The sequence below is a fragment of the Cebus imitator genome, unplaced genomic scaffold (assembly GCF_001604975.1).
Source record: "Cebus imitator isolate Cc_AM_T3 unplaced genomic scaffold, Cebus_imitator-1.0 Scaffold136, whole genome shotgun sequence".
NCBI lineage: Eukaryota > Metazoa > Chordata > Mammalia > Primates > Cebidae > Cebus > Cebus imitator.
This window is the reverse complement of record NW_016107451.1, coordinates 3,033,998-3,045,933: the sequence shown is the minus strand read 5'-3', so window position 1 is coordinate 3,045,933 and position 11,936 is coordinate 3,033,998. Positions and strand designations below refer to the sequence as shown.

The 11,936-nt window shown below is 53.3% G+C and overlaps 2 protein-coding genes across 2 annotated transcripts in view; both read right to left on the bottom strand.

Annotated features, from left to right (window-relative positions):
• CLDN19 (claudin 19) overlaps positions 1–102 on the bottom strand; it is a 6,871-nt gene extending 6,769 nt beyond the window's left edge. Inside the window, exon 1 of the mRNA XM_017541765.2 lies at positions 8–102. The gene's annotated coding sequence lies outside the window, so the exon portion shown is untranslated. The remainder of the gene's footprint in view (positions 1–7) is intronic.
• Positions 103–7,529: 7,427 nt separating this feature from the next.
• The window catches only part of P3H1 (prolyl 3-hydroxylase 1), a 21,159-nt gene continuing 16,752 nt past the window's right edge, over positions 7,530–11,936 (bottom strand). Inside the window, exons 11-15 of the mRNA XM_017541762.1 lie at positions 11,381–11,531; positions 9,340–9,457; positions 8,856–8,931; positions 8,411–8,551; positions 7,530–8,009 (exon numbers count right to left, since the gene is read on the bottom strand). Coding sequence (XP_017397251.1) covers positions 7,854–8,009; positions 8,411–8,551; positions 8,856–8,931; positions 9,340–9,457; positions 11,381–11,531 — 642 coding nt within the window. The 3' untranslated portion in view covers positions 7,530–7,853. The remainder of the gene's footprint in view (positions 8,010–8,410; positions 8,552–8,855; positions 8,932–9,339; positions 9,458–11,380; positions 11,532–11,936) is intronic.

Below are 11,936 nucleotides of genomic sequence, written 5' to 3'. Positions count from 1 at the left end.
CGGCGAGAAGGAGGGTCAGAGGCAGGGAAGGAGAGGTGATGGGGCGGCAGTGGCTGGAGCAAAGGCAGTGGCTCTGGACTCCAGAATGCAGGGGGAGGCCCAGGGGCTGGAAAAGGCCAGGGCCCGCCCACAGCAGCCGCCTAAGCCAGAGCAGGGTCCCCAGCAAAGCTCATGCCCAGCCCCCTGGGGGCGGGAGGCCGGCCGGCCCACAGCCCAGGTGGTGTCCCTGCCCCGCCCCAGTTCCCCACGGATAGGGAAGGGAGGGGCTGAGGGGAGTGACCCAGCTGCCTTCAGGGACTTTCCCCCCAGGAAACCCCTTTAGGAACCTGATCCAGGTGCCCTAAAATTCAGATAATCCCTCACCCAAACACCAGCCCTGGGAGAATGGACTTTGCTCTTGCAAGGCTGATCTGACCCTTGGGGTTTTCTGCCCTTTGACTTTAGAACAGAAGGGAAAGGGATGCCAGCTTGCAGCAGGTAAAACTAGAGTTAGACGTCAGGGAGAACTTTTTGGCAGAGGATCTGAAGCTAGATGTGGGCAGATGGAGCTAGGGGTGGGGAGTTGGGGGGAGGGGTCATGGGTAGCTGGGAGCTGTGTGTGCCAAAAATCAGGAAGGCCAGACCAGGAAATATGTACTGCGGGGTCTTTTTGTGATCTAAGGGGGACAGAAAAGGGGCCCTATCAAAGCTGGGCCAGCGCTGGCTGCCGGCCAGCAAGGGGCCGGGTGGGGAGCTGGGGAGACAGCCCCGACCTTTTGGCATCAGCCTGAAGGAAGGCGGATTGCTCAGCCCCTTAATCCCCTTGCTGGCTGGCTTAGCAGCTCCTGCTGGGACCTGGAACACTGGGCCCTGGCCCCCAGCTCTAGAGCAGCCTGGCTCGGAGCAGCGGCCTTTGCACATTCCTGGGGTTCAGGCTGCCCCCTCCTAGCACCCCCACCTCTGTCTCCTCTCTCCCAGCCTCTCTCTCAGTCCTCAGGAGTAGGGGAATGTTTAACTCTCTTCGACCTCATTAGCAATCCCCTCACGTTCAATTGGGCCCCACTGCGGTGTAGGTGGAGGAGGAATGTCACAACCATGCTCCCACTCCTGCTTGCCTCCGGCCGCCCCCTCCGTCCCCAGCAGCCCACCCACCTTTCCTGGACTGCACTGGGGGAAGGTAGGTTCCTGCTGCAGACCCCTGCTGGCTTCCTCCCCCACAGCCCCAACCCCCCTCTGCAGGGACAAGTCCCTAGCCCGCCGTGCTCCCTTGCATTCTTCACGTGGCTATGCAAACGAGAGGGTGCCAGGCGCTGGGCAGACAATGGCAGCCCTGTGTGCCCGCCCAGGGCGTAGGCCTCTGGTATGGCCTGCAGCTCTGGCCAGAGCTGGGGGAGTGGTCTGCCATCTGAGGGTCAAGGGTAGGCACTGCTTGGCCTGTGGTGCCGCACATCTGAGGCCCCCTGTGCTGGGAGGGTCAGAGTCGTATGGATCTGGGCACACACAGACTTGCTTCCTGGATGATCTGTGGGTCCCAAAGAGCAAATGGGGTCTACGACAGTGGCAGACAACTAAGTCCTGAGCTCAAATTCTTCTGCCACAAAGACAAGACAGTAGGGGCAAGGGAGCCTCCTCCATCCTGCTGGGGCCACAGTGGGCACGCTGTGACTGGTGCATCCTAATTTAAGCATGCAGGGTTGCATGCAGGCAGAGGCCTCCTAACAGCAAGGAACCCAAGGCAGAGGGAGGTAACAGGTCCACAGCTAGGAAGCAGCGGGAAGGGCTTACCACTTGAATCTGTGTCGTGCTGGCCCCCATGGTCTCCCACACTCCTTCCTTTTTGAGGGTGGCACCAGGTCCAGTTTGAAGGGGGGCGGCAGGCAGTCACAAGACACTCTCTTGAGGTGACTTGAGTGACTGTGGTGCCTCAGGGTCCTCACTCTAAATGGAGGGCCTGCTTCATGGAGCTGTGGTGGTCTGTTAAGGTAATCAGTGTCTGCGGAGGGCAGGGGCCTGGTGCTGGGTAGCTGCTCTGCACACATTTCTCCAAAGGTGAAGCCCTCCTCTCCATGCTGGGGTTTGGCCCCTTTTCCCTGCCATCTGCAGATGCTCTCGCTGTAGGGAAGATCCAGGGGTCATTCTGGTTTCAGGGGGACCTGGGTGAGGTGCCCAGAGGCCAGGCAGAAACATGCCTCAGAGACACGGGCTGCAGTCCCCTCCATTGACAAGTTGAGAGCCAAAGAGGGAAAGGGAGCTGTGGTCCACAGGGCTCCAGAGCCAGCAGGAGGCCCATCTTGGGCATTCCCAGAGCCTCTTTGTGATCTAGAACAGTACACTCCTCTTCCTCTGAAGATCTTCTGTTTATCCCTTCTCTTTGTTATTTGAGGCTTTGAGTCTTCTATCAAAATATTCTCTCCTACCCTGATGGACTTCCCTCACTCTTGTTCCAAAGCCTTTTGGAATTCAGATTCCACTTCTGGAGTGGGACTCCCTAACCCGGCACAGCTTCTCCACCGAGGGCACCTACCACTCCTGGTGCCCCCCTTGCAGTCCAGTGACTCCCAGGCATGCGGGGAGAACAGGAAGGCTCAGGGTCCCAGCCCAGCCTCCATTAAGAGCTCACTGAAACTGCCCTGGGTGGTACATCACACTGTGCTTTCACTTACACTACAAGAAGCCTACAGTTGTAGCTTTACCTCTGCCATTGAAAAGCTACGTGACATTAGGCAAGTCCTCAGCTTCCCTGGGCCTGGTTCTCCACTGGAAAGTAGGGATAACACTTGCCCTGTCTGATGCATGAAGGAGTTTACAAGGATCAGATGTTAGGTGAGAAATGCCATCTGAAAGCATAAAATGGCCAGGCACGGTGGCTCACGCCTGTAATCCCAGCACTTTGGGAGGCTGAGGCAGGTAGGTCACCTGAGGTCGGGAGTTCGAGACCAACCTGACCAACATGGTGAAACCCCATCTCTACTAAAAATACAAAAAATTAGCCGAGGGTGGTGGCGTGTGCCTGTAATCCCAGCTACTCATGAGGCTGAGGCAGGAGAATCACTTGAACCTTGGTGGCGGAAGTTGCAGTGAGCTGAGATCGTCCCACTGCACTCCTGCCTGGGTGACAGAGCGAAACTCTGAAAAAAAAAAAAAAAAAAAAAAAAGCAAGCAAGCATAAAACGCCTGCAGAACTGCAGCGAATGAAAGCTCTGTTCCAAAAAGACTCCCTGCACAGGCCTGCCCCTCCAGCCATCGTACCCCAGGAGCGGGCAGACTGCCTGCAGCTGAAGACCGACTGTCACCACTTCCTCTGCAACACTGCCTGACCGAGAGCTGGCCTTGCTAGGTATGTGTTGATCATTGACTGCTTGGTATGAGGATTCAATGTTTTTGCCTCCCTCCCTGTGAAAAATCGGAGACCTTTCCACTGCCCTCTCTCATTGCCAGTGAGGAGGGTCTGATTCAGTCCTTAGCAATCTAGCACCTTCTCTGAAATCATCATTTGAAATTTTGGAGTTCTAATCACCCTCCCAACTCAAGAGTCTGAGATTCCCAGAACTATAAGCTTGGAATGGAGACTACTTGCCTCGGGGCGCACAGTAGAAAGCAATACAGCTGTGCGGCCACCCCTGACGATTCTGCCTGCCCGGGCATGGCTAAGCATCCTGATCTGCGGTCCCATCATACTCTTGGCATAGTTCCATTCACTGCGCTTAGCACATCGTTTATCTCCTTCTTGAGGTCACTGAGCACGTTGAGGCTGCACTAGCAGCCACATTTTAGTGTTCTACCCTCTCGCCCGGGCCAGGCGCCTCTGTGACACATGTGGTCGTCCCATTTGCCTTCTCTCCTCTGCTAACCACACTTTTTACAGGATCTGTTCTCTTGATGCCCCTGCTGAGAGCTCTGCTAGATGCCTGGCGTACCAGAGACCAGCAGCGTCTTCCACATCCAAATCTTCCCCATGTTTGAGGAATTGCCCCTCATTCCCTCTGATCCTCCTACGGAGTCTCTCCTATCTTCTCAAGCAGTTGTCTTCCCATTGCTCACAGGCCCTGGCACATGCATTACCAAACACAGACCCAAATCACAGTTGCATCTCAGCCGGCCTGCCATCACCCCATGCTTCCAGGAGGACTCGCCCCACTCTAATTACATACACTTATCTTGGGCCTGCTGCCTTGAAAACATCTGGCCTTTTGTGAGCCCAATTAAGAGGCTGCTGCCTGTATCTGATTAGCATAAGTTGAAACTGTAAAGGTCATCTGCCTTGATGTGAAAACTTCTGGAAAACCAGAATTAGGCTGATACAGTCTTCTGTAATATTGATGTCCACCATGGGCTAAGTGTTGTGCTGTTGCTTTGTGAGCATTCCCGAGTTCATCGCCTCAACCATCCTGGGAATGAGGAAACACACGCAGCTTCCCTAACTTGCTGGAAGTCACACAACTCCACGCGGTGGAAGTGGCGGTGTCGCCCAGCTCAGTGTGTGGGTAAAGTTCATGCTCTTTGCACTAACGCGGTCCTCTCTGTATGCAGAGTGAGCCACCCAAATAGGAGAGCAGGGATCAAGCATGATAAAAGGATGACTTATCTTGACTGGATCAATCCCATCAGCCAACAAACATGCAGCGCTATCTCCCAGCTCAAAAAATAATCGTTTCCTAACAAACAATTTTTCCTTTTTCCTTTCCTTTTTTCTTTTTTTTTAAGACGAGGTTTCACCATGTTGGTCAGGCTGGTCTTGAACTCCCGACCTCAGGTGATCCGCCCGCCTGGCCTCCAAAGTGCTTGGATTACAGGTGTGAGCCACCACGTCCGGCCAATTTTTCCTTTTTAATAGAGGCACGGTCTTGCTGTGTTGCTCAAGTTGGTCTCGAACTCCTGGGCTCAGTGATCCTTCTACCTTGGCCTCCCAAAGTGTTGCTATTACAAGTGTGCACCACTGTGCTCAGCCCAATAAATTTTTTTTTTAATTGGATTTCTTTTTTTTTTGAGACAAAGTTTCGCTCTTGTTGGCCAGACTGGAATGTAATGGTGTGACCTCAGCTCATTGCAACCTCTGACTCCTGGATTTAAGCAATTCTCCTGCCTCAGCCTCCTGAGTAGCTGGGATTACAGGCACCTGCCACCACAGTCAGCTAATTTTTGTATTTCTGGTAGAGACGAGGTTTCACCATGTTGGCCAGTCTGGTCTCAAACTCCTGACCTCAGGTGATCCACCCTCCTCAGCCTCCCAAAGTGTTGGGATTACAGGCGTGAGTCACTGTGCCTGGCTGTTATTTTATTTATTTATTTTTTTGAGACAGAGTTTCGCTCTTGTTACCCAGGCTGGAGTGCAATGGTGCGATCTCGGCTCCCTGCAACCTCCGTCTCCTGGGTTCAAGCAATTCTCACCGTGCCCAGATAATTTTTTGTATTTGGCCGGGCGTGGTGGCTCACGCCTGTAATCCCAGCACTTTGGGAGGCCGAGGCGGGTGGATCACGAGGTCAAGAGATCGAGACCATCCTGGTCAACATGGTGAAACCCCATCTCCACCAAAAATACAAAACATTAGCTGGGCATGGTGGCGCGTGCCTGTAATCCCAGCTACTCAGGAGGCTGAGGCAGGAGAATTGCCTGAACCCAGGAGGCGGAGGTTGCGGTGAGCCAAGATCGTGCCATTGCACTCCAGCCTGGGTAACAAGAGTGAAACTCCGTCTCAAAAAAAAAAAAAAAAAAAAATTTTTTTTGTATTTTTAGTAGAGACGGGGTTTCACCATGTTGACCAGGATGATCTCGATCTCTTGACCTCGTGATCCACCTGTCTTGGCCACGCAAAGTGCTGGGATTATAGGCGTGAGCCACCGCGCCCGGCCTTTTTTTTTTTTTTTTTTTTTTTTTTGAGACAGAGTCTCGCTCTGTCGCCCAGGGTGGAATGCAATGGCGTAATCTCAGCTCACTACAACCTCTGCCTCCCAGGTTTAACCAATTCTCCTGTCTCAGCCTCCTGAGTAGCTGGCATTACAGATACCCACCATGATGCCCGGCTAAGTTTTGTATTTTTAGTAGAGACTGGGTTTCACCAGGTTGGTCAGGCTGCTGTCGACCACCTGACCTCAGGTGATCCGCCTGCCTTGGCCTCCCAAAGTGCTGGGATTACAGGCATGGGCTACCGTGCCCAGCCTTGTTCTTTCTTTGAGACATGGTCTTGCTCTATCACTCAGGCTGGAGTGCAGTGGAGCAGGCTTGACCTCCTGGACTCGTGATCCTCCTACCTCAGCCCCCTTAGTAGGTGGGACCACAGGTGTGCATCACCATGCCTGGCTTTTTTTTTATGTTTTATTTTTTTTAGAGACAGGGTCTCCCTATGTTGACCAGGCTGGTCTTAAACTTCTGAGCTCAAGTGATCTATCTGCCTTGGCCTCCCAAACTGCTGGGTTTATACGCATGAGCTACTGAGCCTGGCCTAGGCTTCTTCTTGATGTCTTTTCTCACACATCCAATCTATCAGCAATGCCTGTTGGCTCTACTTTAAAAATAGGCCCCAGATACCCCTGACAATCCACCACTCTTTTTTATTTATTTGTTTTCAGAGTTGGGATCTTGCTTTCTCGTGCAGGCTGGAGTGCAGTGGAGCAATCATAACTCACTGCAGCCTTGAACTTCCAGGCTCAAGTGATCCTCCTGCTTCAGTCTCCCAAGTAGCTGGGACTACAGGCACTCACCATCTCTCCTGGCTAACGTCACCACACTCTTTCTTGCCCAATCTACAATGCCACATTGGCTTCCTTGTTTTTCCTCCACCTTGGGCCCTGACTTATTTTCTACCTCGAAGGATTTCTCTCTCTCTCTCTCTCACACACACACACACACACACAATTTACATGTGTATCTGTCTCCCCTACAAAATACAAGCTGTATGAAGTTGGGGGCTTGTTTTGTTCACCGTGTTCCCAGCACCAGGCATGTAGCTGGTGCTCAGTAAATATGTATTTGTTGATGGAATAAGTGAACACTCAGGTGCAGGTTCCTACATGGAAGGCCCTATAGCATCTTGAGCACAATAAAAGCTCTGGCCCTAGTACCAGGGATGTGGCCAGAGGAGCCAAATCTCCATTTCCAATGTTTCCTGGAGTGTGTCATCCTGCACGGGAAGGCTGAGACAGGACGCTGAGGCCAGACGGCAGAGCAGGAAGCATGTGGCTGACATAGGGGCGACGTGCCAGAGCACTGCTGACCGCCGCTCCCTGCCAGAAGAGGATTAACAATAATCCCAACCATTCACCCAGAGCTTTACTGTTTATAAAGTGTTGTCACATCTGATACTGCATCTGGGCCATACAGCTGTCCCAGAAGGTGAGCTGAGGGAGGACTATGATCCCCATTATACAGGTGACAACCCTGAGGAGCCAAAGGTTAACTGTCTGGCCTGTGGCTGTACAGCAAGTGGTCGAGCCAGGTGCCAAGCCAGGCATTCTTGTCCCACACCTGCCACTGGATCCTGCCTAGAGCAATTTTTATCAAGTGAGACCTCTGGGACAGAATGGGCAAATTTCCACTGTCTGAACAAACCAAGTAAAAAACCATGAATCATTTATTCTTTGGTTGTCTTCACAGACACTTAAATACTGTATTGCTGTCGTGTGGCTGCCTGTGGAGGCCCCATGGGTTGGCTCCGGGCCTGCGTCCTGAGCCCTCAGCCAGGTCCAGGGGGTGCAGCATCTGGTCATGTCCACTCCAAAAGCAGTAGCACCATGTAGAAGGCTGTGAGCAGAGTCCCCTTGTCTGAGTGGCAGACGTAGGCTCACTGCTCTGCAGCCCCAAGGGGCCAGCCAGTCCAGAGTGCAGGACAGAGTTCCTCTCCATGGTCTAGTCACCCATCCACCTGACCTGGATACTGTCATAGTTCATCCTTTGGCTTTGACTCACTGCCTGCGAGAGACTCTTGTGCAGGTTCCCGGGCGCTCTGCTGGGTGTCCAGGGGCTGCTCCTGGGAGAGATCCATCTCTTCTGGGCTGAAGAGCATCTTCACCAGGTCGTCTGCCTGCACCCTGTCCTGTGAGGACAAACCCTTGCCCATTCAGAAAGGCCTCTGGACCAGGCACATGCTATCTCTCAGCTGCTATCTCCCAGAAGACAAGGAAGGTTCCTTAATTGCTCCAGGCTCATCTCCTTCCCAGCAGGTCCTGCTCTCTGGACAAGGACAGCTAAAGTGGGGCCCAAGGAGGGAACCAATAACTCAGCATTGCTCCCTGTCTTAACCCCTTTCCCTACCTGGATCCCTGTTCACAGAAGGCCCAGGGAGGACAAACCAATGTGACCATAACGACAGGGCGTTGGAGCTGGTGTCCAAAGTGCTCCTTTTGTGTCTCAGCCACTGGCAGTGGGATTTGGGGAAGGGAGAGGCAAAGCAAGGGCTTTCTGGGAACAGGTGACTGCAGTACCAGCTGCTCTCACCCGCTCGCTGTGTCGAGGGTCCAGGGTGAACCACAGGGCGATGGCACAGCGCTGCCCCCTGGTGACAGCCTTTACTCCATGTGGGTTTTCAGTGCCTGAAGAGAATCCCACGGCCCTTCCACACTGAGGCTGCACCTCTGCCTAAGAGGGACAGAAAGGGAGGGGGGTTGCAAAGGACAAAGACTGTAACCCACTCTCAGAAGAGACATGGACTTGTTAGGGCTCAGGACCAAGGGCAGCTCTTGAGGTTGGCTTCCCAAAGGCCAGAACTAAAGAGAAAGGGTGACTGGTTAGAGGGGTGACGGACATGTCTCAAAGCCCCTCTGGTTGGGGGAAGGGTACTGCCCACTGGGAAGCCCAGTTGGTCATTTTTGTCCAATGCACTTTAGGAGCATTAGCTGTAGAAAACAGACTTTTTATCTCCCAGGGACAAGGGAGCACTCACCGTCACGGTCTTGGCATCCAGTTCAGTGAAATAAAAGTTTCCGCCATCGAAGTCCCCATTAAGGTAAAGGATGGCACTGGGAAAGGCAGAGACATCTCAACATGGCCCTTCCCCTCCTCCCTCTCTCCAGAGCCTTTGCCTCCAGGTGCTCTCAACCAGCAGCAGAAGGATGGCTTTGTGTGGGAGGGAAACCTTCAAGAACCTATACTGAAGCCGCACAAATACCCCCTTTCCCCTCTCCACCCTCACCTTCGAGTCCACCACGCCCTACTCAGGGGGCTTCTGTGCTAAGGGCACTCACTACTGTTCTCGTCACACCACACTGATTCCCTCTTTCCCTGTCTTCTCATCCAGTGGATTTGGGGATAAAGAATTGGACTCTGGGAAAAGCTGTGTGTGCCAGGGTGGGGTAGTAGAGTGCAGGGTACTGGAAGGCCTCCAAGGAGGGTACAGACTTTCTCACCCCGCATCTGCCCACACTCACCTGTAGTCCCGGAAGGTGTAGGCTGGGGGCTCTTTGATGCACACAAGGGTCTCGGCATTCAGGATGCAGTTGTCCACGTGGACTGGATGACTATCATCCTTCCTCTCTGTTTGGACCTCTGGGGCCAACGTCACACATGTCAGCATGGGAGCACCTCAGGAGATGGTACAGCTCTCTTCTTGGCAGGGGAGGTGCTTCCCAAAATGTGTGTGGGTCTATAGAATGCCCAATGAACTAGGGGGGTGTCTTTGGCTAAGCCACAGCCTAGGGGTCAGGACAAGTCTGCAGGCTTCCTAGGACGGTTCTTGGCAGAGGTGAGCAGGGTGTGGCAAACAGGAATGAAGAGCTTCAACCAAGGGTAGATCCTGGGCAGAATGGCACAACCCTGGTTTGTAGCTGGACTTTATAAAATATGAAGGCCCAGGGAAGCGAGAAGGAGGAGTCACGAAGTGGGAGGACAGAAGGCAGACTGGGTCAGCCCTCCATAAGGACTGTAGGAGATGGGGCTGGGTGGCAGGAAGTGGGGCAAAGAGCTGGCCAGCAAAGGGAAAGCATGAACTTCAGTTCAAGGCTCTGGGGTGGGGTGGGTGGAGAAACCATGTAGGGAGAAGGTCATGAAAGGGAACAGACTGGGTTCACTGTCAAATGCCAGGCAGACCATGCTTAGGACACAGAACGCGCCTTTCCCCAGTGCAAACCTTTGGCATGCTCTGTGTAGGCACCGTCACGTCATGGTGGGTGCCTCCTTCTCCATTCCCACCTGTCCAGCCAGTCGCCAGGTCCTTCACAACCACCTCCTGCACCTCCCCAGGACCTTGCTTCTCCCTCCTCCCACTGCCACTTCTTGAGCTTAGGGCTTTGCGCTTGTCTAACAGAGGTCACTGCTGACTGGCTTCCCTTTTCGGTTTGAAATCTCTCCACACACACAGCAGCAAAACAAAACAAATCCTTTAAAAGTCAAGGCCTCACCATGTCCTTCACTGCTTGATGAGGCCTCCCTGGCCTCCCACCGCCTGTGCCTGTGGTCCCCCACCGGAGGCTTGTCACACACCCAATCGTGTGTCTGACTGGTCCCTTGCCCAGATTCTGACAGAATTCCAAACATTCTGAGGCAGAGGAAAGCCCTCTGATCTGTGCCACCTACCAATGGCCTGTCAGTGCCAGAGGCCTGGTGACGGCTCCAGTATGACAGAGCCGGCTGTGGGCCATGTGGGATCCCTGCAGCACTGAGCAAACCTCTCCCCTCAGACACGCAAAAGGGAATGTGGGTGGGGGAGGGAATGAGGGATAACCTCCAGTCCATGCTCACTCATAAATCATGCAGCTGTCTCACAAATTTGGTACTTAACAACTAGTAAAAGAGAACTTGCCACATAGCTATGATTGAGCTAAAGGATAAAAAAATCCCTTGACTGTAGCTCTCCAGGATTTGGCACCTTTCTCAGCTCCCTTGACTACCAGGCTGCACAATGCCTCCGCTCCTGTGCAAACACCACCCCACCTGGTGTACTCTGTAATCGTATTCATCCTGCAAAACTGCCATCACCTCCTCTGGGAAGCCTTCTTTTGTCATTGTTGTTGTTATTTTTGCTTTTAACAAACCCTTCTGTCAAGGGCTGACTTTCAACAGATGGCAGCGAGGGAGCTGCTCTGCTACGTATGAAACCCCGACCCAGAGACAGGTCCTCTACTAATGGTTTAGTAACAGCTTTCCCAGGAACGTGTGCTGCATGATGAGTGAGGGGTGGCCACCTTTCTGGCCGCACCCTGTTTCCCTCTGGGAAGCCTTTTTGATCCCCAGGTAGGTTGACCGTAACTTCCTTCATGCTATTGTGGCATGCATCACACTGGGCTGCTGCCCATTTGTTTATGTTGGTTCCCCAACTAGAGAAAAGGGACCGCATCCTATTCTCTCTTTTTTTTTTAACCACGTTCCTAACCATCCTGAAGACCACATCCTATTCTCTCCATGTCCTCAGCATCCAGCACAGAGCTGAGGCACAGCATATGTGTGGGGCGCTTCAGGGAGGATGAGGCCCACCTTCAATGGCAGTGCGGCACACCAGATGAGAGTAGGAGAAGTAGAGGGGCGTGTCCAGGCGGAAGTAGGACTCCATGACGCGCCGTACCTTCTCTGTCACATTGTAGTACAGGTGGGCACTCTGCAGAGGAACTTTGCCTTCTTGCCCCAGCTGCCAAGGAGACAGGTGGTCAGCTGCCCTGAACACCTGATACAGTTTGGCTGTGTGTCCCCACCCAAATCTTCTCTTGTAGTTCCCATAATTCCCATGTGTTGTGGGAGGGACCTGGTGGGAGATGACTGAATCATGGGGGTGGATCTTTCCCGTCCTGTTCTCATGATAATGAGTAAGTCTCACAAGATCTGATGGCTTAAGCCGGGCACGGTGGCTCATGCTTGTAATCCCAGCACTTTGGGAGGCCGAGGCGGGTGGATCACGAGGTCAAGAGATCGAGACCATCTTGGTCAACATGGTGAAACCCCATCTCTACTAAAAATACAAAAAATCAGCTGGGCATGGTGGCGTGTGCCTGTAATCCCAGCGACTCAGGAGGCTGGGGCAGGAGAATTGCCTGAA